Here is a 26,070-nt window from a genome sequence, read left to right as displayed (position 1 = left end):
ATTGTATTAATAATGGATAGGTGTCTTATTGACGCCTCTCCATTATTAACCTGGCTTAATGTCACCTTACAATAGCAAGGTGACATTAACCCTTTATTACCCCATATCCCACCGCTACACGGGAATGGGAAGAGAGAGGCTAAGTGCCAGAATAGGCGCATCTTCCAGATGTGCCTTTTCTGGGGTGGCTGGGGGCAGATGTTTTTAGCCAGGGGGGGGGGGCAATAACCATGGTCCCTCTCTAGGCTATTAATATCTGCCCTCAGTCACTGGCTTTCCCACTCTGGTGGAGAAAATTGCGTGGGAGCCCATGCCAATTGTTTCCGTGATTTAACCCTTTTTTTTAACAGCTAGATCCCCCAAATTTTAAACACATACACTTGTAACATTACTAATGAGGAATATGTATAAAAATAAGGGATATGAGATGGTTTACTGCGTGTAAACCATGTCTCATATCCTGTCGGGTTTGAGAAGGAGATTGGAAAAGCCGGCAATTGAATTACCGGCTTTTCTGCTATCTAGCGCTGTATGAAATATAAATATATATATATATGTCTCACACATATATATATATATATATATATATAAATATATATATATATGTCTCACATATATATATATATATATATATATATATATATATATATATATATAATATTATATACATATATATATATACCCCTATACTATGTGTAGACATTTATCTTAGCTATTCTATTCTAACCTGTCAGTGTGATTTTACTGTACACAGCACTGAATTACCGGCTTTTCTATAGAACACCGCTGCGTATTTCTCGCAAGTCACACTGTTGGTCCGTGTGTAATCCATATTTTTCTCACCCCATTGACTTTCATTGGCGGATTTTTTGCGCAATCGCTGACAAACGCAGCATGCGGCGATTTTCTACGGCCGTACAAGACCGTATGATACGGATACGTAAAATACAGCAGATAGGAGCTGGGCCATAGAGAATCATTGGTCCGTGTGCAATGCATATTTTCTGCGCCTCTCATACGTCCGTAAAACTCGCTAGTGTGACGCTGGCCTCAGGGTCTGCTACACATGACTAAGGTGGTGGACGCAATGTGCTCTACATTATTGGCACAATTAATGCCAACATTTTTGCACAGTTTAGATACATTATTACAAGAAACAAATAAAAATCAAAGTTATTTTTGATGAGATTTTTTCGGACACAGAATAAGTTCCTACCATAGTGTCCGGATGCAGACATTTGAGAGTCTTCAATTTTTCCAGTAGATAAACCCAGTGGATGATGACACCCTGTGGAGAAAGCAATCATTACAATAAAAACTACAACTCGTCAATATTTATTGCAGAAAACCTAAGGCAAAGGAAGTGTTGGGTATGTTCACGCTGTAGTTTTTAAGTAGGACTGCTCTAAATTAAAAATGCATGAAAAAAGCTCAGAAACCCTTAAAAAACTCTACCCACTATTTTCTACATTTAGGCTTTTGTTCGATTTTTAACGGATCAGGTTTCAAAAATGCCACACTAAGTGAGGGTACCATTCTTCAGGCATTTTTAGGAAAGTGTGGAGTTTTTTTTTCCCTGAAGTGTCTTTTGTGTTTTTTTTCTTTTATTTTCTGAGCACTTTTCGGACGCGTTTTTCTGCTGTTTCTTGGAGAGTTTTCTTATGAGTTGTGTAAAAAAAAAAGTTACTGTCGATTTCTGATTATTTTTTTTTTTTTTGCTCCATTGAATAATGAATGGCTGTTTTAGAAGCAAAAATGATGGCAAAATGCTCCAAAAACTGGTGGTTAAAAGAAGTAACTTATTCATTCTGTGGTCAGCTATTGGAAGAAGATAGGATAAAGACGCCGAAGGAGGCAAATCTGCCACGAAAGTGATGGCAAAACCAATGACGACTGTATCCTAAATCAGCTTTGTGAAAGAAAACTCCTTCGTCAGATTTTTTGGTGCGTTTTCGATGCTCCGGTATATTCGATTTTCAAATTTTAATGACCCTTTACGGACCAGAAAAATAGAAGTCAGCGGCTTCCATTGAGGTGAATACACATTTTATCAAATGCAGATTTTTGTCAAATTCAAGTAAACCTCTCAAATGTGTTTGCTCTTCTTTAGGCCTCCTTCACACATCAGTGTTTCTGGTACATGTGGTGACAGTTTTCATACGTACCGGAGAAACTTACACACGTAGACACATTCAAGTGAATGGGTCTGTGCACGTCAGTGTGTTTCCACACTGCCATGTCCGTTTTTTATCAGCAGCACGGGCCACAAAACGTCATGCACGCGGATCATCCACAAGAATGACATCTGCGTGTCATCCGTGTGACAAGTAGCGGCGCCTGGGAAAAAGCGGTACTGTTCATGCTGTTTCCAGGTGCCGAGGGCTGAAGGCAGCTCTGATCATTGTCGCCTGGTCTCCTTGACATCATTGCGACCTGGCGACAATGATGGGAGTTGTAATCTTCTTCTGCTGTGTACATTGTGAGTAAAATAAATAATAAAAAAAATGTCATGGGCTCCCGCAGAAATTTAATAACCAGCAGAGGGAAAGCCCACAGCTGGGAGTTGATGTTAGTAATCTTGGAAAAGGGACAATAATAGAAAAAGGTTCCCAAGCTATTAATAACATCTCACAGCTGTTTGCTTAGCCTTTACTGGTTAGTTTATGGGGGACCTCAGAAAAAAAATCACTTGGAGGTCCCCCTATAAATTCTAACCATCAAAGGCTAAACAGACAGCAGCATGCTGATAGTAATAGACTGGGAAGGGAACGGGGATATTGGTCCCCTCCCTGACTACCAACATCAGCCCTCAGCCACCCCATAAATGGCGTATCCATAAGATGCGCCAAATCTGGCCCTTCGTCTTTTGCTCTTCCCACTTGCCCTGATGTGGTGGTAAGTGAGGTAATAGGGTTGGGGTTGATGTCAGATTTCTATTGTCAGCTGATATCAAGTCCAGGGGTTAGTAATGGAGAGGCGTTTATAGGACACCCCATTACTAACCCCATAGTCATATTGTAAAAAATACACAGCCAGAATAAAGTCCTTTAATTGAAAGAAAGACACGACACTGACTCCTTTTTTTAAATAAACACTCCCCGCCCCTATTTATTCCATTTATTACTGTAAAAATTAAAATAATAAAAATCCAGATGTAGCAGAGCTGGTCTTCTTTGTGGGACAAATGGATTGTTGTCAGACAGGTGAGGAATATCTAGTTTTATTATTTTTATTTTTACAGTAGTAAATGGGATAAAGAGGGTAGGGGAGTGTTTATTTCCCATGAATGAATCTGTGTCTTTCTTTCAATTAAATGACTTTATTCTTTATTTTTTTACAATATGACTATGGGATTAGTAATGGGGGTGTCTTATAGACACCTCTCAATTACTGACCCCTGGGCTTGATGTCACCGACCATAAAACAGCTGACATCAACCCCAACTCTATTACCCCACTTGTTACTGAACCAGGGCTATTGGGAAGAGCGAGGCAGAGTCAGATTTGTCGCATCTTATGGATGCGCCATTTCTGGGGAGGCTGATAGCTGATATTAGCCTGGGAGGGGCCAATGTATCTGGCCCCTTCCCAGGCTAATAATATTAGTTTACAGCTGTCTGTTTAGCCTTTGGTGGTTAGAACTTATAGGGACACCCTACGTCATTTTTTTTCTGGGGTCCCCTGCAAACTAACCAGTAAAGGCTAATCAATCAGCTGTGAGCTGTTATTAATAGCCTGGGAACCTTTAGGGATATTGGCCCCTTTTCTAGATTATTAACATTAGAGTTCAGCTGTGGGATTTCCCTTTGCTGGTTATTAAAATTATTGGGGAGCCCACACCATTTTTAAAAAAAATAATCTATTTTACACATGATGAACACAGCAGGTGCTGAATACAACTCTCATGATTGTCGCCAGGTCGTGATGATGTCAGGGAGACCAGGAGACAATAATGAGAGATGATTTCAGCACCCGGAGCCTGGGAACAGAGCGAATTGTACCACTTTTCCTATGTGTCACACTGATGCGACACATGGACGAAACACTGATGCTACATGTGTTACACACGGACACGGGATTCTCCAGTACCGGAGATATCAGGACATGTGAAAGAGGCCTTAATGGATGTTACTATTAAGCTTTTACTTCCAAAGCAATCCATAAATGGGATGACAGAGGAAGCCCCCTACCCCTCCTTTGTCTCACCACTTGGATGACCACAGCATGTAAGAGGTTACACATCTGGGCTCAGTGTCTTCTTTGGCCCTGGCTACTATAACTTGAACTGCATGCATGACTTCTTTAATAAAAAAAAAAGGAACTCACTTGGATCATACACTAGGTAAAGAGCTTTCATTTTATTGCTTTCATATACTGCCTCCGATTCTATGTGCCACAGACCAGTCGCATGAGCCTTCATTTCCAGAGTGACACCAACACCTACAATGAAAACAGATGTATTCCTTCGAATTAGACAATCTTATTAATACAATAACTGTGTGAATTATCTCTTACCTTACCGAATATACTTGTGTATAAGCCGAGTTTGTCAGCACATTTTTTGTGCCGAAAAGACCCCCCTCGGCTTATACATGAGTCACGGTCCAGAAAGTCGGCGGGGGGAGGTGGGCGTTGGAGCAACGGGTGACAGGAGCTGGCGGCTTCCAGCACACATCTTATACTCACCTACCTGTGTGCCCTCGGTGCTGGCACTGCATCTCGTTCCGGCCGCCGGCGCCTGCAGCTCTTCCTGCCCGCGGCTGGAACGAGATGCAGTGCCAGCACCGAGGGCGCACAGGTAGGTGAGTAGGATGTTTTGTGTTTTTTTCAATAGGAAATATGTGCACAGGGATAGGGGGATAAGGAGGCATGCATACAGGGATGGAACGGGGAGGCATGAATACAGGGGCAGGGACGGGGAGGCATTCATACCAGGACAGGGAAATGGGAGGCATGCATACAATGACAGGGACAGGGGAGGCATGCAGACAGGGACAGGGATGGGGAGGCATGCAGACAGGGACAGGGATGGGGAGGCATTCATACCAGGGAAGGGAAGGAGAAGGCATGCATACAGTGACAGAGATAGGGATGGGAAGGCCTGCATACAGTGACAGGGAGGCATGCATACAATGACAGGGAAGGGGGAGGCGTACATACAGGGATGGGGAGGCCTGCATATAAGGACAGGGACGGGAGAGCCACGCATAGCAGGACAGTGACAGGGAAGCCACGCATATAAGGGCAGGGACAGGGGAGCCATGCATACCAGGACAGAGATGAGGGGACAATGCATACCTGGCTTATACTTGAGTCAATAAGCTTACCCAGTTTTCCGTGGCAAAAGTAGGTGCCTCGGCTTATACTCGGGTCAGCTTATACCTGAGTACATAAGGTAAAGTGGGGAACAGACCTTTGCCAGCCCTCAGTCCCACTTTTATTCACTGACTGGTGGTGCATTGAGTTGGTTGGGAATTGCTTACCTTCACACACTGGTAGGGCACTGAGTTGGTTTTGCATTGTTTACGTTCACACATTGGTAGGGCATTGAGTTGTTAAGGTTTTGTTTACTTCAACACATTGGTAGGGCATTGAGTTGGTCAAGCATTGTTTACGTTCACACATTGGTAGGGCATTCAGATGGTTGGGCATCGTTTACGTTAACACATGGGTAGGGCATTGAGTTGGTTGGGCATTGTTTATGTTCACACCTTATTAGGGTACTGAGCTGGTCCTGTATTGTTTACTTTCACACATTAGTAGGGCATTGAGTTGGTCTGGCATTGTTTGCGCTCACATATTGGTAGGGCATTGAGTTGTTAAGGTTTTGTTTACTTCAAAACATTGGTAGGGCATTGAGTTGGTCGAGCATTGTTTACGTTCACAGAGTGGTAGGGAATTGAGTTGGTCAGGCATTGTTTACATTCACACATTGGTAGGGCATTGAGATGGTCAGGCATTGTTTACATTCACACATTGGTAGGACATTGAGTTTTAGAGCTTTGTATACTGTAACACATTGGTAGGGCATTGAGTTGGTCGAGCATTATTTACATTCACACATTGGTAGGTATTGAGTTGGTCGAGCATTGTTTACATTCACACATTGGTAGGACATTGAGTTGGTAGAGCGTTTACATTCACACATAGGTAGGTATTGAGTTGGTCAGGCATTGTTAATATTCACACATTGGTAGGTATTGAGATGGTTGAGCATTGTTTACATTCACACATTGGTAGGACATTGAGTTGGTCGAGCATTGTTTACATTCACACATTGGTAGGACATTGAGTTGGTAGAGTGTTGTTTACATTCACACATTGGTAGGTATTGAGATGGTCAGGCATTGTGTACATTCACACATTGGTAGGTATTGAGTTGGTTGAGCATTGTTTATATTCACACATTGTTAAGGGCTGGCAGAACGCACCGAGTAAATAGTGAGATGATATTTGGTGCGTTCGCAGCCCGGGCTCCACCATGCATGAGAGAAACTTGCTGCTGGCAAATAGCGGCACTATATGGCGGTAGAAGCGAGCTCTGTTACTTCACAGAGTTGCCCATAAAGAAATCACTGTGTCCCGTTTAGCTCACAGGAGTACACAGCAACTGCTGAGCTGATAGCAGTCTGTGGTCACGCAATCAAAGAGGCACACATACAGTACAATCTCCACACCAGAGGTGCCGGTATTCTAGTGGCTTATTTCAGCCGAGCCCTGAATACACACATGTATGACCACATTGGCGCAAAACTCATGACATGAATTGATACTAGCGCGTGGCCGTGTGGTCATGCGAACCTTTTATAGCTGCAGCAACTTCAGGACCTTCCCAAAAGGACCAATGGAAAGCTGCCACAGAACTTGAACAGGTTCAGGACCTTACTAGAGGACCAATGGGAGTTGTTTCAGTACCTGAGCATGTGACCCTTGATCTCCAATGAGAGATCTTACCCTGGGCATGCTCAGAAGGGGAAAAGCAGGACTTAGTCCCAAAGACGTCTGTTTGCCACTGACCCGTACTGGCTACAATGGCAGAACCTGGAAAGGCAGCAGTAACCCTTTGCACAGTATCAGGCTGAGATAGACGCTGGGACCTACGTCTGGGCTGAGCAGACTCCACTGCGGCAGGAGAAGAATGGGAGACCACAGCGGAGATGGCTCGAGATTCCCACTGTGCAGAGGCAGGAACTCGACCCCTAACACACATTGTTAGGGCATTGAGTTGGTTGAGCATTGTTTACATTCACACATTGGTAGGTATTGAGTTGGTCAGGCATTGTGTACATTTACACGTTGGTAGGTATTGAGTTGGTCAGGCATTGTTTATATTCACACATTGGTAGGTATTGAGTTGGTCAGGCATTGTGTACATTTACACATTGGTAGGTATTGAGTTGGTCAGGCATTGTTTACATTCACACATTGGTAGGGCAGTGAGTTGGTCAGGCATTGTTTACATTCACACATTGGTAGGTATTGAGATGGTCAGGCATTGTGTACATTTACACATTGGTAGGGCAGTGAGTTGGTCAGGCATTGTTTACATTCACACATTGGTAGGGCATTGAGTTGGTCAGGCATTGTTTACATTCACACATTGGTAGGTATTGAGATGGTCAGGCATTGTGTACATTCACACATTGGTAGGGCATTGAGTTGGTCAGGCATTATTTACATTTACACATTGGTAGGTATTGAGTTGGTCAGGCATTGTTTACATTCACACATTGGTAGGTATTGAGTTGGTCAGGCATTGTTTATATTCACACATTGGTAGGGCATTGAGTTGGTCAGGCATTGTTTACATTCACACATTGGTAGGGCATTGAGTTGGTCAGGCATTGTTTACATTCACACATTGGTAGGTATTGAGATGGTCAGGCATTGTGTACATTCACACATTGGTAGGGCATTGAGTTGGTCAGGCATTATTTACATTCACACATTGGTAGGTATTGAGTTGGTCAGGCATTGTTTATATTCACACATTGGTAGGTATTGAGTTGGTCAGGCATTGTTTATATTCACACATTGGTAGGGCATTGAGTTGTTAGGGCTTAGTTTACTTTAACACATATCCCTCATTTTATTATACTGTACTAATACTAACATTGAGGCTCATGTGAGGACACCAAGACATTATGGTTTAAACTTGTGAAAAATCACACAAATAAATGTGTTTCACATCCTGCTGAATCAGCATTGTTTTCACAAAACATGTTGGAAAAAATGATAGCGGCGTTTTTGCTGCTTTTTTGCACTTACTCATTGCTTTCTATGGCTGAAAAAATGCTGCAAAAACACTGAAAGAAGTGACATGCTGCAGTTTTCAAAAAGGCAGCAGTTTTCCAATTCAGTCAGGAAGAAAAACCAATGTGTGTGCAGGAGATTTCTTAAATGTGATAGCTTTGAATGGTCCTGTGAAAGCAGCTTTTAATTTGCAAAAACACAACGTGCGAACATAGCCAAAATTTGGAACAGAGGCCATGATTCCAGTGATGCGTCACTTAGTGGGCTGCATGCTGCAGTTTTGATAAAATGCATGTAATTTATTAAGAGGCTCATGCTACTTATTTAATTTAGTACATCTCTTAACTGTCATGCTCTTCCGACAGAAAGACTGGAGTAAATTACACCACTTTAGTGGATAGCTTCATGAATTTGACGTGTGGGGACACTATGCCCTGATCAACCTATGATCATATTGGAGTAGCTGGCCGGGACTCGCGTGTAAATACTAAAAGTCACAATATTTTTGCTCAATGTCCAAGCCCACTATTATTCAAATTGATTATTAATGATATGCAAGACGGTATTAACAGTGTTTCTAGAACTAATTTGTTTTTCCAGGATAGGGCTAAATATTACCTGCTTTCATACCATGACCATGTTGGTGAGGAATCTAACTTTTGGACTTAGAGAGATTGCAAGATGTCTCCGTCCTTACCAGGGTAGAGATTTACAATATTGATAGGATGATCTTTATGGCTCCGTTGTGTAAGGATATTTCCATGAAACTGAACAGAAATAATTTCCTTTCTTCCTATGCTCAGCAGATGCCATCGTACTTTTCTCTCCAAAGCCAGAACCAGACCAGGCATGGAGTCACCAATAAATCCATTGATAGCTATAATATGAAAATTCCATTAAGAAATACGATAATTCAGGTTTTTCCATTTTAGCAACATGAATAAAAAAAAGTTCACAGGAAATAACAAGTAGGGATATTAAGTGTTCCGATTTAGACAAGATTTCTGGCTGAATTTTTGTAGGACAAAACAGTCTAAAATATGGATATGGGTCCAAGTCCTCATTGTCTTAAAAGGAGGGAAAATATGTTTCCTAATAGAAACTTATAATATTTTGGTAACTACCTGCCTGTTCTGCCCAGCTTAGGCTTCTTTCACACTTCCGTCAGTACGGGCCGTCGCTAAGCATTGGCGTGACGTACCGACGGACGTTGTGAAAATTCGCCTCAATGTGGGCAGCAGATGCAGTTTTTCAACCATCTGCTGCCCATTGTAAAGTCCCGAGGAGAGGGCGGAGTTCCGGCTGCGCATGCACGGTAGGAAATGCAGGACCCGACGTACGAAAAAAACGTTCCCTTGACGGTCCGCCAAAACACGACGCAGCCAGTGCACGATGGACGCGACGTATGGCCATACGTCGCGATCCATCGGCAATACAAGTCTATGGGAAAAAAACGCATCCTGTGGACACATTTGCAGGATGCGTTTTTTCCCCAAAACGATGCATTGCGATGGAGGCCAAACGATGGAAGTGTGAAAGAAGCCTTAGATGTTTGCCGGCACAGGGTAGTCGCGGACCACTCCTGCCAGCGATTCAGCAGCTTTTACTGATGTCACGTCCACAGAGCAGCGACTTCTCTTCCACCCTGCCCTGTTGATGGGGCTGCTGACGTCATTCTGTTTGACAGCTCCCCCGTGCCGAACTGCAGTGAGCTGGCTGTCAACTGTTGACAGAGTAGCCCAGTAGAAGAACTGCTCTGTTGACGTAGAGCAGCTGAATCACCGGCAGGAGCAGTGGGTGACCGCTCTGAGTCGGTGCCAGGTAGAACAGGCAGGTGGTTTCCTCTGTTAGCAACTACCTGCCTGTTCGTTTTTAGGCCCATAGTGAAAGAAAATGTAATCGTCCAGGACAACCCCTTTTACAGTTAGCCAGGCCCTATGGGAATGATTTATAAGATGAGGAATGCTACAAAAACAGTAGACGACCACTAATGTCATTGCATTTGTTTGATCACAACTTATTATGTTTCGACGTAGCCTTAACTGGATACATGCAGCAAACGATGATGATCTATGATTATGCTCATTTACCACTGAATAACTTACCATGAAAGTTGTGTTCTGGACTGAAATCCTTAGAAGCATTTCCCATGTTACATGCGGCCGGGCAGGAAGCTGTTATTTTAGAAGTGCATGTTGAAGAGCAATGTTGCTGCCAATTGTCCTTGAAATACCAACTCTCAGACTCAGAAATGTCCATGAATACAAGTGAGAAGTCCTGCATCGATAGCTGAAGAACATTGGATTTCTTTAAGACTTTAGGTCGACAGATAAGCAGAGGTCCGAAGAGTCCGGAGTGGAAGTCTTTGTACTTTGTAAGAAGGAAGGAAGATTAACTGGTTAATAAAACCTAAATAATTTGCTTGTGATTTATTGGCATGTCATGTACAAAATACATAGTTCTGCAGTGTTTGCATGGGTCTCCTTCCAGCAGTTGATCGGCAGGAGTACTGAGAGTCAGATCCCTTATACTATACACAGGCCATCAATTTTAAAAAGCTAAAAGGACCCCTTTTAGTAAATCTTACATTTTTTGTTCATGTCATTTTATGTCCAAATTACTGCATTAAGTATACACATACATATGTTATTAGCGGTTGGAGCACCATTTTTCTGATACAGAATTTAAAGGGAACCTGTCATGAGGATTTTATATCCCAAACTAAGACAGAAGACAGCGTTTATGACACCAATGGGCCTCTGCGAGTTTAACTACATGCCATTTGGGCTTTGCAACGCACCGGGGACGTTCCAGATGATGATGGAGTGTTGCCTCGAGCACAAGAACTTTGAAACCGTTCTGTTGTACCTGGATGACATCACCATCTTCTCCAAGACCTATGAAGACCACTTAAAGCACTTGTCTGAGGTGTTTGAAGCCCTGTCCAACTTTGGCCTGAACGTGAAGCCGTCCAAATGCCACCTGCTGAAGCCCAAGGTGTAGTACCTATGTCACATGGTAAGCGCTGAAGGTGTGGCACCAGAGACTGACAAAGTCACCGTTATCAGGGATTGTCCAAAACCCAACAACATTCATGAAGAACGGCAGTTCCTCAGGTTGGTAGGCTACTACCGGAGATTCATCTTGGCCTTTACCAAGATAGCTGCACCCCTGCAATACCTCCTAGTGGGCCAATCCAAGAAGACTAAGAACAAGAGTTCACCGTTCGAGTGGAACAACAAACTAGAAGACTCCTTCCCTTAGTTGAAGTTGGCTGTCACGGGAGATGAAGTCCTGGCCTATCCTGACTATGATCAACCATTCATACTTTGCACTGATGCCAGCAACGTGGGATTAGAAGCAATGCTGTCACAAATGCAGAAAGGCAGCGAGAGAGTAATTGCCTATGCCAGCAGGAAATTTCGTCCCACTGAAAGGAACCCCGGCAACTACAGTTCCTTTCAACTGGAGTTCCTTGCCATAGTCTGTGCAGTCACGGAGCACTTCAAGCATTACCCGGAATCAGCTAAGTTAATTATTTACATGGAGAATTGATTTGCCCCCAGACACAGGGCCACGGGGTACTCGGTCCGGGGTTGTCACGGTGGCTAGACCCGGCCAGTGACCCTGCTAAGGGGCATCCAATAGAAGGGTGATGGTGCATAGTGCGAGGAATAACGAGGACACAGGATTGCAGTTTCTTTACCATTTACAGAAGGTTTCAGGATCCTCAGTCCAGGACACTGTCTACAGGGCTGTCTGAGACCGGACGGTCCGAAGGCACATCCAGAGTTCCCTTTGCAGGTGGAAATCAGTGTCTACCCACTAGCGCCTGTGTGTTGTAGTGCTTCCCTGCTGAGCATTCGGGATAGTCCTCACAACTTCTGTCCTCGTTCTTTCTAGATCTTTCTCTTCTCCGTCCCCCAGGTATGTTATGGCTAGGACGCACCTTATTGACAGGTAGGCCTGGAGTTATTCTGGAACCCTAGTGTCGCTCCTCTCCCACAATTGCCTTCTATGTCCTTCTTAGGTGTTGTATGGTAGACAGCCAACCTGTAATTAACTGTCCTGCCGCTGTTTGAAGTAATGTGTGGAGACTGTTACTTCCTCGGTGCTCCGGCCACCGGCTATGCGCCTCAGTAGGATGTTGCCATTCTCGGGGCACGACTCCTACTGGCTCTCCTATGTACTTGATTTCGTTTTCTCACTGTCCACAATATCCTTCGCTTTGAGTCCTTTCTTTAGATACCGCCACAAGGTAGTGCAGGTGCGGTTCCGTAACAATCTGTCCTTTCGCTAGGTACCTGCCAGATTTCCCAGTTCTGACAGGTCCTCCCTGGAACTCTCCCAGGCTTCGTTCTCCCTAACTTCCTGTCCAACCCTTAGTTTTACCAATGTGAGGAGTGGCCCAATAAATAAAGCCTTTTACTCCCCCTAGTGGCCGGAGTGTGAAGTGTAATGTGTACTGGTGATACCTGGTCAGTAGAACTCCTTTAGTGCAGTCAGACGTACCATCACTCCCCTTAGTGGCAGAGCGACGTTACTGCAATGACCAGATCTCTGGGGCGCTGCACAATAATCCGCTAACCCACCTTGAAACGGCAAAGCTAGTTGCACTGGAGCAGCAATGGATGGCCCGGCTGTCCAACAATGAGTTTACCATCAAGTACTGAGCGGGACATAAGAATGCTAATGCTGATGCGCTGTTCAGAAGGCTCAATTTACCAGACAAGGGAGAAGATCCAGAAGCATTTGAAGAAATCGAGTTAGCAGCCTTCCACCGCCCAGTTGCAACCCAACGCTTCCAGGGGGGAGGAACAAGCACTGCATCATGCAGAAGGCCACGTTGAACCCATTTCCCCACCATGAGTGGGCAGAGATGCAGGATAGTGATCCAGCAGTCCGCCTAGTAAAGGAGTTACTGAGGCAAGCTGACCCACACTCTGGTCCAGATGCTCCACAGGATGCGCAGCAGTTGTGGAAGGAAAAGGGCAAGCTGTTCATGTATGAGGGTAAGCTGTGTCAGAGGAACATCAACCCACGCACTCATGAACTGGTCTGGCAGATGGTAGTCCCAAAGCGGGATGCGCCAATGGTCTTGGAAGTGTACCATAATGGAGCAGGACACTTCGGGTGGAAGAAGTTGGAGGTCCTACTTCATGAAAGATTCTACTGGGTTGGCATGAGAAGAGCCAATGAGAAGTGGTACAGAAAATGTGGCCCATGCAACTTGCGCAGGAAAGACCGCAACAGCCAGAGAGCCCCATTACAGCCAATAATCACCAAACAACCGCTCGAACTGGTAGCCTTGAACCACGTGTAGCTGACCCCAAGCCAGTAAGGCTAAGTCTACGCCCTCACCATAGTGGACCATCACTATGGTGATGATCTTCTTTACCCAAATATTCCTGGTATGTCTGCTGGCTGCTATTACTGTTTTTTTTTTTTTCTCCTTCCCCTGCTTGTTTTCTCATTTTATTTCCTTGATGCCAATACACAGTTGGCTTTATCTTTTAATTTGGATCTATTTCCCCTTGCATTTTCCCTTCTGACTTCTAATTAATCCCCTCTTGTGTCTGTGACCAGTCTCCTTGCTGCCCCTCCCTCCTGATCACACCTGGCCTATTTTATGAGCACTTAGTCTGTTATAAATTCTGAGACACAGGTCTGTCTGGACCTTAGTCTGTCTCTATAAGGATGTCTCTAAAAGGATAACAGAAAATATTACAGCAGAAATATGCCAGAAATGAGCCAGAAGTGAACAGAAGGTAAGACTAACCACTGTTAATAACTATACTAAACTTCTTTCCCTTTCCGCCACACTTATTCTTATCATGCTGACATACGCTCTAACAGTTTTGGCTCCCTTACTCCTCACTCTCCTTCACTATCCTCAAACCCCAGCACCCCCCTAACCAAGTAATAATCTCTCCTTCCCTCCTGCCTCCCCACCTGACCTCCTCTGCTGACCTGCTCCTCAACCTCAGATCTCTCCTAATAAAACACAAAACAAGCCGCCCACTCTCTTTCTCCCACCTGCTCTGTCTCTCTCTGCTTCTCCTCACTGCTAGAGACATATCTCCCAATCCTGGACCCACACAGCTCATACCTCCTTTTACTACCCCCTCCTATCACTCCCAACCCAATATAAACACCCAAAATCTTGCCCACCTCAAATCCGTGCCCATGATGCCCACCCCCTGCACCCTCTCTCTGGATCACTATGGAATGCTCGCTCCAACTGCAATAAACTCCACGTGATTCACGACCTCTTTACCTCTCGTAATTTTTTGTTTCTGGGTATCACTGAAACATGGCTGACACCCTCTGACATAGCCTCCCCTGCTGCACTATGTTACGGTGTCCTCCACTTCACCCACACTCCTCGCCCTGGCAACAAACATGGTGGAGGAGTGGGCCTTCTCCTTTCTTCCAACTGTACCTTTAACCCAATCCCACCTCTACCCTCCCTTATCCTCCCCTCTTTTGAAGTCCACTCTGTCCGCATCTACTCCCCCTACAACCTCCAAATGGCCATCATATACCGACCTCCGGGCCCGACCACTGCCTTTATTGACCAATTCTCCACCTGGCTCCTTCACTTTCTGTCTGCTGACATTCCCACCATCATCATGGGTGACTTTAACATCCCCATTGACACCCACCAGTCAGCAGCCTCCAAACTCCTGTCCCTTACTTCATTCTTTGGACTTACTCAGTGGTCCTCCTCAGCCACCCACACAGACGGACACACATTAGACCTGGTCTTCACCCGTTTATGCTCCTTATCTAACTTCACAACCTCCCCTCTCCCTCTATCTGACCACCATCTATTCACTTTCTCATCACTGTCCTCCTCACCTGTCACCCATGTCCAGCACCATGCGCACCTATGCAGGAACCTCGCACATCTAGACACCAACACACTCTCTGACTCTATCCTACCACTGTCCTCTATATCCTCACTCCACGACACAGACACTGCGACTGCTTTCTACAATGCCACTCTTGCATCAGCTATTAACATGGTCGCCCCTGTCATACATAGCAGAGTGCGACGAACCAACAGACAACCCTGGCACAATAACATCACTAAAAAGCTTCGGCAAGTATCCAGAATTGCAGAGCGGTGTTGGAAGAAAATGCATTCGCAAGATGATTTCACTGCACTCAAACAAGCAACACTGGCATTCAAATCAGCTCTCATCTCTGCTAAACAGACCTACTTCACAACCCTCGTATCTTCCTTATCCCACAAACCCAAACAGTTGTTCAACACTTTTAACTCCCTCCTCCGCCCACCACTGCCCCCTCCGAGTTCCCTAATCGTTGCCGAGGACTTTGCCATGCACTTCAAAAATAAGATAGAACAAACAAGGCAAGTCTTTGTTCTCCAACCACCACAACCCCTTTGTATGCCAGACCAATGCCCAAACCCCATAACTTCCCTATCCAAAATCGCTGAAGGCGAGCTTGCTCATCTTCTCTCCAAATCACACCTCACCACTTGTGCACTTGACCCCCATCCCATCCCACCTCCTCCCCAACCTCACCACCACACTAATCCCATCCCTAACCCATCTCTTCAACCTTTCACTAAATTCTGGTACCTTCCCCTCTGCCTTCAAACATGCCACAATAACACCGATCCTCAAAAAGCCATCCCTTGACCCAAGCGCTATGTCCAGCTATCGCCCCATATCTTTGCTCCCATTTGCTTCCAAACTCCTTGAGCAGCATGTCCATGCTGAACTTTCCTCTCACTTTGCATCTAACTCTCTCTTTGACAACCTACAATCTGGCTTCCATCCCCACCATTCCACTGAGACTGCCCTGACCAAAACTATTAACGACTTACTTACAGCCAAAGCTAACAGACAATTCTCTATAGTCCTCCTCCTAGACCTGTCCTCTGCCTTCGACACAGTTGACCACTGCCTCCTACTACAGATCCTCTCTTCCTTTGGGGTCAAAGACCTCGCCCTATCTTGGATCTCCTCATACCTTGCCAACCGCACATTTAGCGTTTCCTACTCCCATACTACCTCCTCATCTCGCCCCCTCTCTGTTGGAGTCCTCCAAGGCTCTGTCCTAGGACCCTTACTCTTCTCAATCTATACACTCGGCCTGGGACAGCTCATAAGGTCCTATGGCTTCCAGTACCATCTATATGCCGATGACTCTCAGATCTACCTCTCTGGCCCAGATGTCACCTCTCTGCTCTCCAGAATCCCAGAGTGTCTATCCTCCTTCTCCTCTCGCTTCCTCAAGCTCAATGTGGACAAATCTGAACTCATTATCTTTCCTCCATCACGCATATCTTCCCTACCTGATCTATCAATCAAAATAAATGAAATCACACTTTCCCCTGTCCCCAAAATACGCTGCCTCGGAGTAACCCTTGACTCTGCTCTGTCCTTCAAACCGCACATCCAAGCTCTTGCCACCTCCTGTTGCCTCCAGCTCAAAAATATTTCCAGAATCCGTCCTTTCCTCAACCCTTACTCTACCAAAATGATTGTGCATGCCCTAATAATCTCCCGCCTCAACTACTGCAACATACTCCTTTGTGGCCTACCTTCTAACACTCTCGCACCCCTCCAGTCCATCCTTAACTCTGCTGCCCGACTAATTAATCTCTCTCTTCGATACACTCCTGCTTCACCTCTTTGCAAATCCCTTCACTGGCTCCCAATTTCCCAGCGTATCCAGTTTAAATTACTAACACTGACCTACAAAGCCATCCATAACCTTTCTCCTCCGTATATTTCCACACTAATCTCTCAATATCTTTCCTCACATAATCTCCGGTCCTCCCAAGACCTCCTCCTTTCCTCCACGCTTATTCGCTCCTCACTCAATCGCCTCCAAGACTTCTCCCGAATATCACCCATCCTCTGGAATTCAGTGCCCCAACACATCCAGTTATCCACTACTTTTGGATCCTTCAAAAGAAACCTGAAAACCAACCTCTTCAAGGAAGCTTACAGCCTGTAAAGACCACACGGCCACCTCAACACCATTGGAGCTACTGCAACCCTCGACCTACTGTCTCCTTCCCCATAATCCTGTAGAATGTAAGCCCGCAAGGGCAGGGTCCTTTTCCCTCTGTACCAGTCTGTCATTGTTAGTTTTGTTTACTGTAAGTGATATTTGTATTTTGATGTAACCCCTTCTCATGTACAGCAACATGGAATTAATGGTGTTATATAAATAAATACTACTAATAATAATAATAATCACTCAAGGTTCCAAGTAGTCGTGCCTGTTAAAGACCAAACAGAAAAGACGGCAGCCAAATCGTTCCAAGAATATTTTTGTCGACCGCACGGCTACCCTGAACAAGTGCTCACCAACCAAGGCCCAGCCTTTGAAGTCAAAGTGTTCCAGAAGCTCTGTAACCTGTATGGCTGTAAGAAAAATCAGGACAACGCCGTACCATCCACAGACAAATGGCATGTGCGAGAAAATGAACCAGGTGGTAATTGACCTGTTGAAGACCTTGCCGCTGGAAGAGAGAAACTTGTGGCCAGAGAAGTTGCCAGATTTGGTGGATCTATACAACCACATCCCAGTTAACTCCACCAACTGTACACCCACCTATCTGATGAGAGAAAGACCTGGCAAGTTTCCCACTGACTTGGACCTGGGAGTTCTAACGCCTGAAACAACATCACCAGATGCAGACTGGGATACAGAGCGGCAGCAGCAATACCTCAAAGTGCAAGAGTGTGTGGAACGAAGTTTGTCCCAAGCAAGACAGACAGGAAAAGAGCTACAACCAACAAGCTCCGACTACTCCTTTAATACCGGGAGAACAGGTTCTCAAACGAAAGAGGAGGATGCACAAACTAGATGATCAGTGGGAGGCTGAACCATGCACCGTCATGCCTTCAAACTTTGGTAACACAAGGTGTGCCTCACCAGTAAAGATGGAGGAGAAACCTCAGCAGCAGTGTCAAGAGATCATTTGAAGGTATACCCTTACCAATTAAGAAACAAAGAAGATGAAGATGCCCCTCAACCCATAGAAGAGGAGGAAGAGAAAATCCATACCGTTCTTGGAGACGTTCCCCAGTCATGGACACAGGTAAACCAAGCCATCGTAGTACCTGTCCTGATCTTTCCCCAACCTACTGCATCTAGAGCAGCAGAGACTCTAGACTCGTTGGCTCAAGCAGCAGATGCTACACCAGCAGCAGAGCAAGAGAATCTACCCCCTGCTAGCGGTGAATCTGTCAGACCCATGGTGAATCTAAGAAATTGCAGACAGCTGCCCAGTTTACCAGTACAATACAGGCCTACAAGTAGCACAGACACTGTGGGTTCACAACAGCATCAGCAGACACATCAGACCAGGCTAGGTCATCAGAGGTATCAGTACTGCGTAAATCCACCCGTAGTTCCAGAGGGAAGATCCCAGCCCGGTATAGGGACTAAAATGTCAATGTGTTAAAAATGTAAATAAGTTAATAATATGTATGATTGCAACCACTAAGCATATGAGTCTACAGAGACTTGCTGTAAGAACTTAAAGATATGCATAATAACCTGTTAAAGGACAATTTGGTCACAGGACTATGTGTGGCCAACACTTTATTTGTATATAATTACCCCGATTTGGCCTAGAAAATAAACCGTCTACATGGCCGAAAACCAGGCCCACCGACAGAATGCCCTGTAGCCACGCCCAGGGACGATACATAAAGTGGGTTAAGGCGGTTCCCACCAACCAAACTCCAGGAACATGGATAAAAACAATTCCTGGACGTCAGCGTAAGGACTAGGCACAAGTATTCAACACCTTTCTTACTCCCGACCAGAAGGGGGAGCTCTAAACCCAGTTTCTGGGGAGTTTCCCTGATAAGTTCTGGTCTGGAGGCGGTGTTAGTCAGCCAGTCAGAGCAAGTCTGAGGAAGAAGAAGCAAGTGAGGAGAGCCTGGGATTGGAGCCGCGACTGAGCTCACCCCTGGACTGAGCACCAAAGATCGGACACCGGAGTCCGTGGTTGTTTGGGAATTGAAGGCCCAGCAACTAAAACCGGAGGCCCGGTCCCATCTGACACCTGAAGACGCAGCAGCAGATCAGAGCCCGGAGTCACCAGGAGGGAGTGACACCTGAAGAGGTTCAAGCTGCCTGCCATGCGGGTAGTGTACCATTTAATGGACAGACAGTAATAGGGACTTGAATAGAGCATACAGCATCAGGAACACAGAGAACAGCGCAGCAGGAAGGCTTCCATCCCCACCTGGCTAGGGGAATTCCGAATTGCTTCCAGGCTGCCCGGATCTCCAACACTACCTGTTGCCTGTGCGCCAGACTGCACCTTTGACCAGGAATTAAAGGTGAAGAAAACTACAGCCCTTGTGTCCTCTACTCCTTTTCCCACACCCTCAGTCCAGCACCCCAACGTCCACCATCCCTCAAACTTTTCCGCTCTGCCTGAAGGGAGCAGAACCATCCCAGCTGCATCATCATCGGCCTCAGCGGACTCCCTAAGCAGTGTCAGTCATTTATAGACAAATACCAAAGGTGACGTCATGAACAATCCCCTACAAACATTCCCTCATCCCTTTTATTACACGCCCAGGGCCATGGACCAGGTCACCGCTGCCGTGACCACCCCTTTAAGAGCTATGTGACCCGGTTCCGAGTGCCCCATGGCCCTAGCGGGTGTTGCACAAGTGACCTGTCAGACGCAGGAGGAAGGTGGTGGGTGGAGAATAAGGAGGGAGGGCAGGAGAGCTGCAAGTGACCTGTCAGACACAGGAGGAAGGTGGCGGGCAGAGAATAGGGCGGGAGGGCAGGAGAGCTGCAAGTGACCTGTCAGGCGCAGGAGGAAGGTGGTGGGTGGAGAATAGGGAGGGAGAGCAGGAGAGCTGCAAGTGACCTGTCAGACGCAGGAGGAAAGTGGCGGGCAGAGAATAGGGAGGGAGGGCAGGAGAGCTGCAAGTGACCTGTCAGACGCAGGAGGAAAGTGACGGGTGGAGAATAGGAGGGAGGGCAGGAGAGCTGCAAGTGACCTGTCAGATGCAGGAGGAAGGTGGTGGGTGGAGAATAAGAGGGAGGGCAGGAGAGCTGCAAGTGACCTGTCAGACACAGGAGAAAGGTGGCAGGCAGAGAATAGGGAGGGAGGGCAGGAGAGCTGCAAGTGACCTGTAGACACAGGAGGAAGGTGGTGGGTGGAGAGTAGGGAGGGAGGGCAGGAGAGCTGCAAGTGACCTGTAGACACAGGAGGAAGGTGGTGGGTGGAGAGTAGGGAGGGAGGGCAGGAGAGCTGCAAGTGACCTGTCAGACACAGGAGGAAGGTGGCGGGCGGGAAATAGGTAGAGATGACAGGAGAGCTGCAAGTGACCTGTCAGACACAAGAGGAAGGTGGCGGCTGGAGAATAGGGAGGGAGGGCAGGAGAGCTGCAAGTGACCTGTCAGACACAGGAGAAAGGTGGCGGGTGGAGAATAGGGAGGGAGAGCAGGAGAGCTGCAAGTGACCTGTCAGACACAGGAGGAAGGTGGCAGCTGGAGAACAGGGAGGGAGGGCAGGAGAGCTGCAAGTGACCTGTCAGACACAGGAGGAAGGTTGCGGGTGGAGAATAGGGAGGGAGGGCAGGAGAGCTGCAAGTGACCTGTCAGACACAGGAGAAAGGTGGCAGCTGGAGAACAGGGAGGGAGGGCAGGAGAGCTGCAAGTGACCTGTCAGACACAGGAGGAAGGTTGCGGGTGGAGAATAGGGAGGGAGGGCAGGAGAGCTGCAAGTGACCTGTAGACACAGGAGGAAGGTGGCAGCTGGAGAACAGGGAGGGAGGGCAGGAGAGCTGCAAGTGACCTGTCAGACACAGGAGGAAGGTTGCGGGTGGAGAATAGGGAGGGAGGGCAGGAGAGCTGCAAGTGACCTGTCAGACGCAGGAGGAAAGTGACGGGTGGAGAATAGGAGGGAGGGCAGGAGAGCTGCAAGTGACCTGTCAGATGCAGGAGGAAGGTGGTGGGTGGAGAATAAGAGGGAGGGCAAGAGAGCTGCAAGTGACCTATCAGACACAGGAGAAAGGTGGCAGGCAGAGAATAGGGAGGGAGGGCAGGAGAGCTGCAAGTGACCTGTAGACACAGGAGGAAGGTGGTGGGTGGAGAGTAGGGAGGGAGGGCAGGAGAGCTGCAAGTGACCTGTAGACACAGGAGGAAGGTGGTGGGTGGAGAGTAGGGAGGGAGGGCAGGAGAGCTGCAAGTGACCTGTCAGACACAGGAGGAAGGTGGCGGGCGGGAAATAGGTAGAGATGACAGGAGAGCTGCAAGTGACCTAACAGACACAAGAGGAAGGTGGCGGCTGGAGAATAGGGAGGGAGGGCAGGAGAGCTGCAAGTGACCTGTCAGACACAGGAGAAAGGTGGCGGGTGGAGAATAGGGAGGGAGAGCAGGAGAGCTGCAAGTGACCTGTCAGACACAGGAGGAAGGTGGCAGCTGGAGAATAGGGAGGGAGAGCAGGAGAGCTGCAAGTGACCTGTCAGACACAGGAGGAAGGTTGCGGGTGGAGAATAGGGAGGGAGGGCAGGAGAGCTGCAAGTGACCTGTCAGACACAGGAGAAAGGTGGCGGGTGGAGAATAGGGAGGGAGAACAGGAGAGCTGCAAGTGACCTGTCAGACACAGGAGAAAGGTGGCGGGTGGAGAATAGGGAGGGAGAACAGGAGAGCTGCAAGTGACCTGTCAGACACAGGAGAAAGGTGGCGGGTGGAGAATAGGGAGGGAGAACAGGAGAGCTGCAAGTGACCTGTCAGACACAGGAGGAAGGTGGCGGGTGGAGAATAGGGAGGGAGGGCAGGAGAGCTGCAAGTGACCTGTCAGACACAGGAGGAAGGTGGCGGCTGGAGAATAGGGAGGGAGAGCAGGAGAGCTGCAAGTGACCTGTCAGACACAGGAGGAAGGTGGCGGCTGGAGAATAGGGAGGGAGGGCAGGAGAGCTGCAAGTGACCTGTCAGACACAGGAGGAAGGTGGCAGGCAGAGAATAGGGAGGGAGGGCAGGAGAGCTGCAAGTGACCTGTCAGACACAGGAGGAAGGTTGCGGGTGGAGAATAGGGAGGGAGGGCAGGAGAGCTGCAAGTGACCTGTCAGACACAAGAGAAAGGTGGCGGGTGGAGAATAGGGAGGGAGAACAGGAGAGCTGCAAGTGACCTGTCAGACACAGGAGGAAGGTGGCGGGTGGAGAATAGGGAGGGAGGGCAGGAGAGCTGCAAGTGACCTGTCAGACACAGGAGGAAGGTGGTGGGTGGAGAATAGGGAGGGAGGGCAGGAGAGCTGCAAGTGACCTGTCAGACACAGGAGGAAGGTGGCGGGTGGAGAATAGGGAGGGAGGGCAGGAGAGCTGCAAGTGACCTATCAGACACAGGAGAAAGGTGGCGGGTGGAGAATAGGGAGGGAGGGCAGGAGAGCTTCAAGTGACCTGTCAGACACAGGAGAAAGGTGGCAGGTGGAGAATAGGGAGGGAGGGCAGGAGAGCTGCAAGTGACCTATCAGACACAGGAGAAAGGTGGCGGGTGGAGAATAGGGAGGGATGACAGGAGAGCTGCAAGTGACCTGTCAGATACAAGAGTAAGGCTACTTTCACACATCTTTTTTTCCCTTCAGGCACAATCTGGCCAATTTGTAAAAAACTGGATCCGTCACTGATGCGACGGATCCCCTTTTTTTTTTCACCTGGGTATTTAGCGACTTCCTGTTCCGGAGAGAGAGAGAGAGAGAGAGACCAGAATGGAAAAATGCATGATTTCTGTAAAAAACTGGATCCAGTCACCGGATTCAGCCATTTCTACCTGCATTTCATACGTTTTTGCCCGGATCCTCTGGACGTTTTCTCTGTCCGCCGGAAAACTAATTTTTGACGGATCCGGCAAAAAACGGATGAAACATTGGGACATCAGGTGCAATCCTGTGCTAATACAACTTTATGAGAAAAAAACGGATCCAGCGGAAACAAAACCAGAACTGTTTTTTTCTAAACTCGCCGGATTGTGCCTGACGGCAAAACCCTGATGTGTGAAAGTAGCCTAAAGTGACAAGCAGAGAGTAGGTAGCACAGCAGATAGGTGTCAACAGAAAATGGTGTTGGGACCTGTCAGACACATTAGGTAGGTGATGGGTAGAGTATAGGGACGGCTGGAGAGCTGCAAGTGCAATGTCCCACTCCAAAGCACTTGCAGCTAATTTACCTATGATTTTAAGCCTGGATTTTTCCGACGTGATAAGAGGGATTTCTACAACCAAGGTAAGGATTTCACCAGCATGAAGCGCCTGTACATGCATCCTATTAGCTTGATGTATAAAATCCTCATGATATGTTCGCTGTAAGTACTCTGTATGCACATAGATCTAAAGGTGAAGAACTTGGGTAACTGCAGCCACCAGAGTAGCGTGTCGGCTAGCAAGTGCAGAGCTTGGTTTTTGGCAGTTGTCAGGCACAATCTCATCAACACATTTGAGAAACCAAAACGAACAGTCGGCCAAGATGGAGGAGATGCTTAGAAGCCTGGGGAGGTTCCTATTTGCACCCGCCAAGTCCCTATATCTTGTTTCTTCTCACTTTACAGTCATGGTACGGATGTTCTCTATTCATCTTCTTTGGTGACTGACTCAACAGTGATTTGCCAATAATTATAGTGCATTATGCACAGGAATTCTCCCATAAATCTGCACCATCATTACAGAAGGCTCAAAGTGATGCATGAAAGCTAAATCCTGAACCATGAGACCCTCTGGTGAAAACGTGTTGTTTTTTTTCTGACAGAGCTGTCCTGTCTATATTTATGGTCCCAAAATAAATTTTCAGAGTCTAGTTCACTCACAGAGAGCCGGATAACAAGCTCATATGTCCGTAGAACAACCACAACATGCCCAAAATATACATACAGATTTGTAACAAATTAAAGGCACAGAGGGTACAAGTCATTTCTAACGTAGTAAAAACAACAACGAACAACAAAGCGAGAGTTGCTGTTTTTGCTTATCCCGCTGTGCAAGTATGAAATAAAAAGTAATCAAATAGTTGTATTTATCCCAAAACTGTAGCCAAAAACGCTACAGTTTGTTATGTGAAAACGTAGCCCTCGTAGGCCTCTATAATTGAAAAAAATGAAAAAGGTTCTCAGAATACGAAGCTTCATAAAATAAGAAATAAAAAGTTTTCAAAAAGTTGCACATAGCCAAAAATGCACTAGTCAAAATGAGCGCTAGTCTCATACAAAAAATAATAAGTCATTATACAGCTCTGTCTACAGAAAAATAAGAAAAAATGTTGGTCTCGGAACATAGTTAGCAGCTCAAAAATGTGACAAAAAAAAAGTAGATTTTTTTGTGGGTAAAGGTAGTAAACCAAAAATAAATATAAAAACGTATATTGTCACTACCACATCAATCTGTGAACTCAGTAGTGAACAGTATATAAAAAAGTCAAGAAAAAAATACCGTGTGGTGAAATACAGTATGGGAATATATATAAATATATATATATATAAATATATATATATATATATATATATATATATATATGCGCAGTGGACTATGTATAGATTTATTGTGTCACTGACAATAATGTAACATCTGTCTTGAAAAGCTGCAGGTCGCACCCAGGTGTTAATATATATTTTCCTGAGACAAGTAGAATTCTGTCTCCAATCTCACCAGAGGGTCCTTCTGGAGATCAAGAAGAAAGGTAACACTTGACACCTCCTAGCTCTTGGAAGAGAGATGTTAATTACGGCCTGATAGTATCTCTGTGAGAACTTTTACACAAAGGATCTCAAGAGAAAATAATATATTCATTGGGGGGCGTGGTCCAATCAAAAAACAAGCAATTATGATATTAACCTGAGGGGCTGGTCTAGAAACCTGACCTCCAGACCAAAGCTATAAATTAAGGCTGTATACAGAGACACGTGTTCACATGTGAGGGCAGCCTAAGACGCTGATGTGTTCCACCAACTCCATTCACCCCCCTCAGGGAGCAGAAAGCAAACTACCAGTTAGTTGATTTCTGTAAGTTTTGTCCTGTTATTTTATACTGTTTTGCATAAGTTGTATGTCTTTTTATTATCATATTTTTATACTTTTTCTTACTGTAAGCACTGAACCTTTTTGTATTAAAGTATAAAACTTTAACAAGTTGAACCTTGAATGTTCTAAAAGAATCCATAGCCTAAGGTGTGTGAGCCTTATGAGTTGTGGACATTATTAGTACTAATATTTCCAGGACTCATCGCCCGTGTATTCGGTGAGTGGTGGCAGCGTGTATGAGCGGGTGTGTGGCCTGGGTCGGTGTGTGACTTATGCTCCCATTACAGCATAGGACAGAGGTTGAATGTTGGACTGAGAGAGGGGGAGATAGATTAACCCTTGCAGGCACAAACCAAGTCACGTGCTGAGAGCGGGCACATGACGAATTAATTACACCACGGAGTAGGGATCCGTGGCATGCCGCAATTGTTATTTATTTTGTTAATTTCACCTTCCAAAAGGTGTAATAAATAGCGATGAAATAGTCTTATAGACCAGAAAATCGTACCGCTGAAAATGACATTGTGTCAGATTGTGTTCATAGTGGGATCCGATTTCCTCTGATGTGGAGAAAATACAAAAAAAAAAAGGTTCTCTGTGTTCTCCATTCTGTCAGTCCGTGGAAGTCTGAGTCATCCGAGTGCAGTCCGATATTTTGTCAGATTGCACTTGACCAGAAAATATGGTGGTCTGCACGAGACCTTAGGGCTAAGGCACACACACTATATTTTCGGTCCGAGTGCCATCAGTTAAAAAACGGATCTCAGTTGGACCGATGTTACTCT

General features: G+C 46.3%; 1 protein-coding gene across 1 annotated transcript in view; it reads right to left on the bottom strand.

Annotated features, from left to right (window-relative positions):
- F8 (coagulation factor VIII) overlaps nt 1-26,070 on the bottom strand; it is a 203,430-nt gene that overhangs the window by 35,713 nt on the left and 141,647 nt on the right. Inside the window, exons 17-20 of the mRNA XM_069748570.1 lie at nt 10,358-10,622; nt 8,950-9,129; nt 4,326-4,439; nt 1,217-1,288 (exon numbers count right to left, since the gene is read on the bottom strand). Coding sequence (XP_069604671.1) covers nt 1,217-1,288; nt 4,326-4,439; nt 8,950-9,129; nt 10,358-10,622 — 631 coding nt within the window. The remainder of the gene's footprint in view (nt 1-1,216; nt 1,289-4,325; nt 4,440-8,949; nt 9,130-10,357; nt 10,623-26,070) is intronic.

This window comes from Ranitomeya imitator, chromosome 2, assembly GCF_032444005.1.
Source record: "Ranitomeya imitator isolate aRanImi1 chromosome 2, aRanImi1.pri, whole genome shotgun sequence".
Lineage (NCBI taxonomy): Eukaryota > Metazoa > Chordata > Amphibia > Anura > Dendrobatidae > Ranitomeya > Ranitomeya imitator.
Note: the sequence above shows the minus strand (reverse complement) of the source record. Positions and strands in the feature narration are given on the sequence as shown.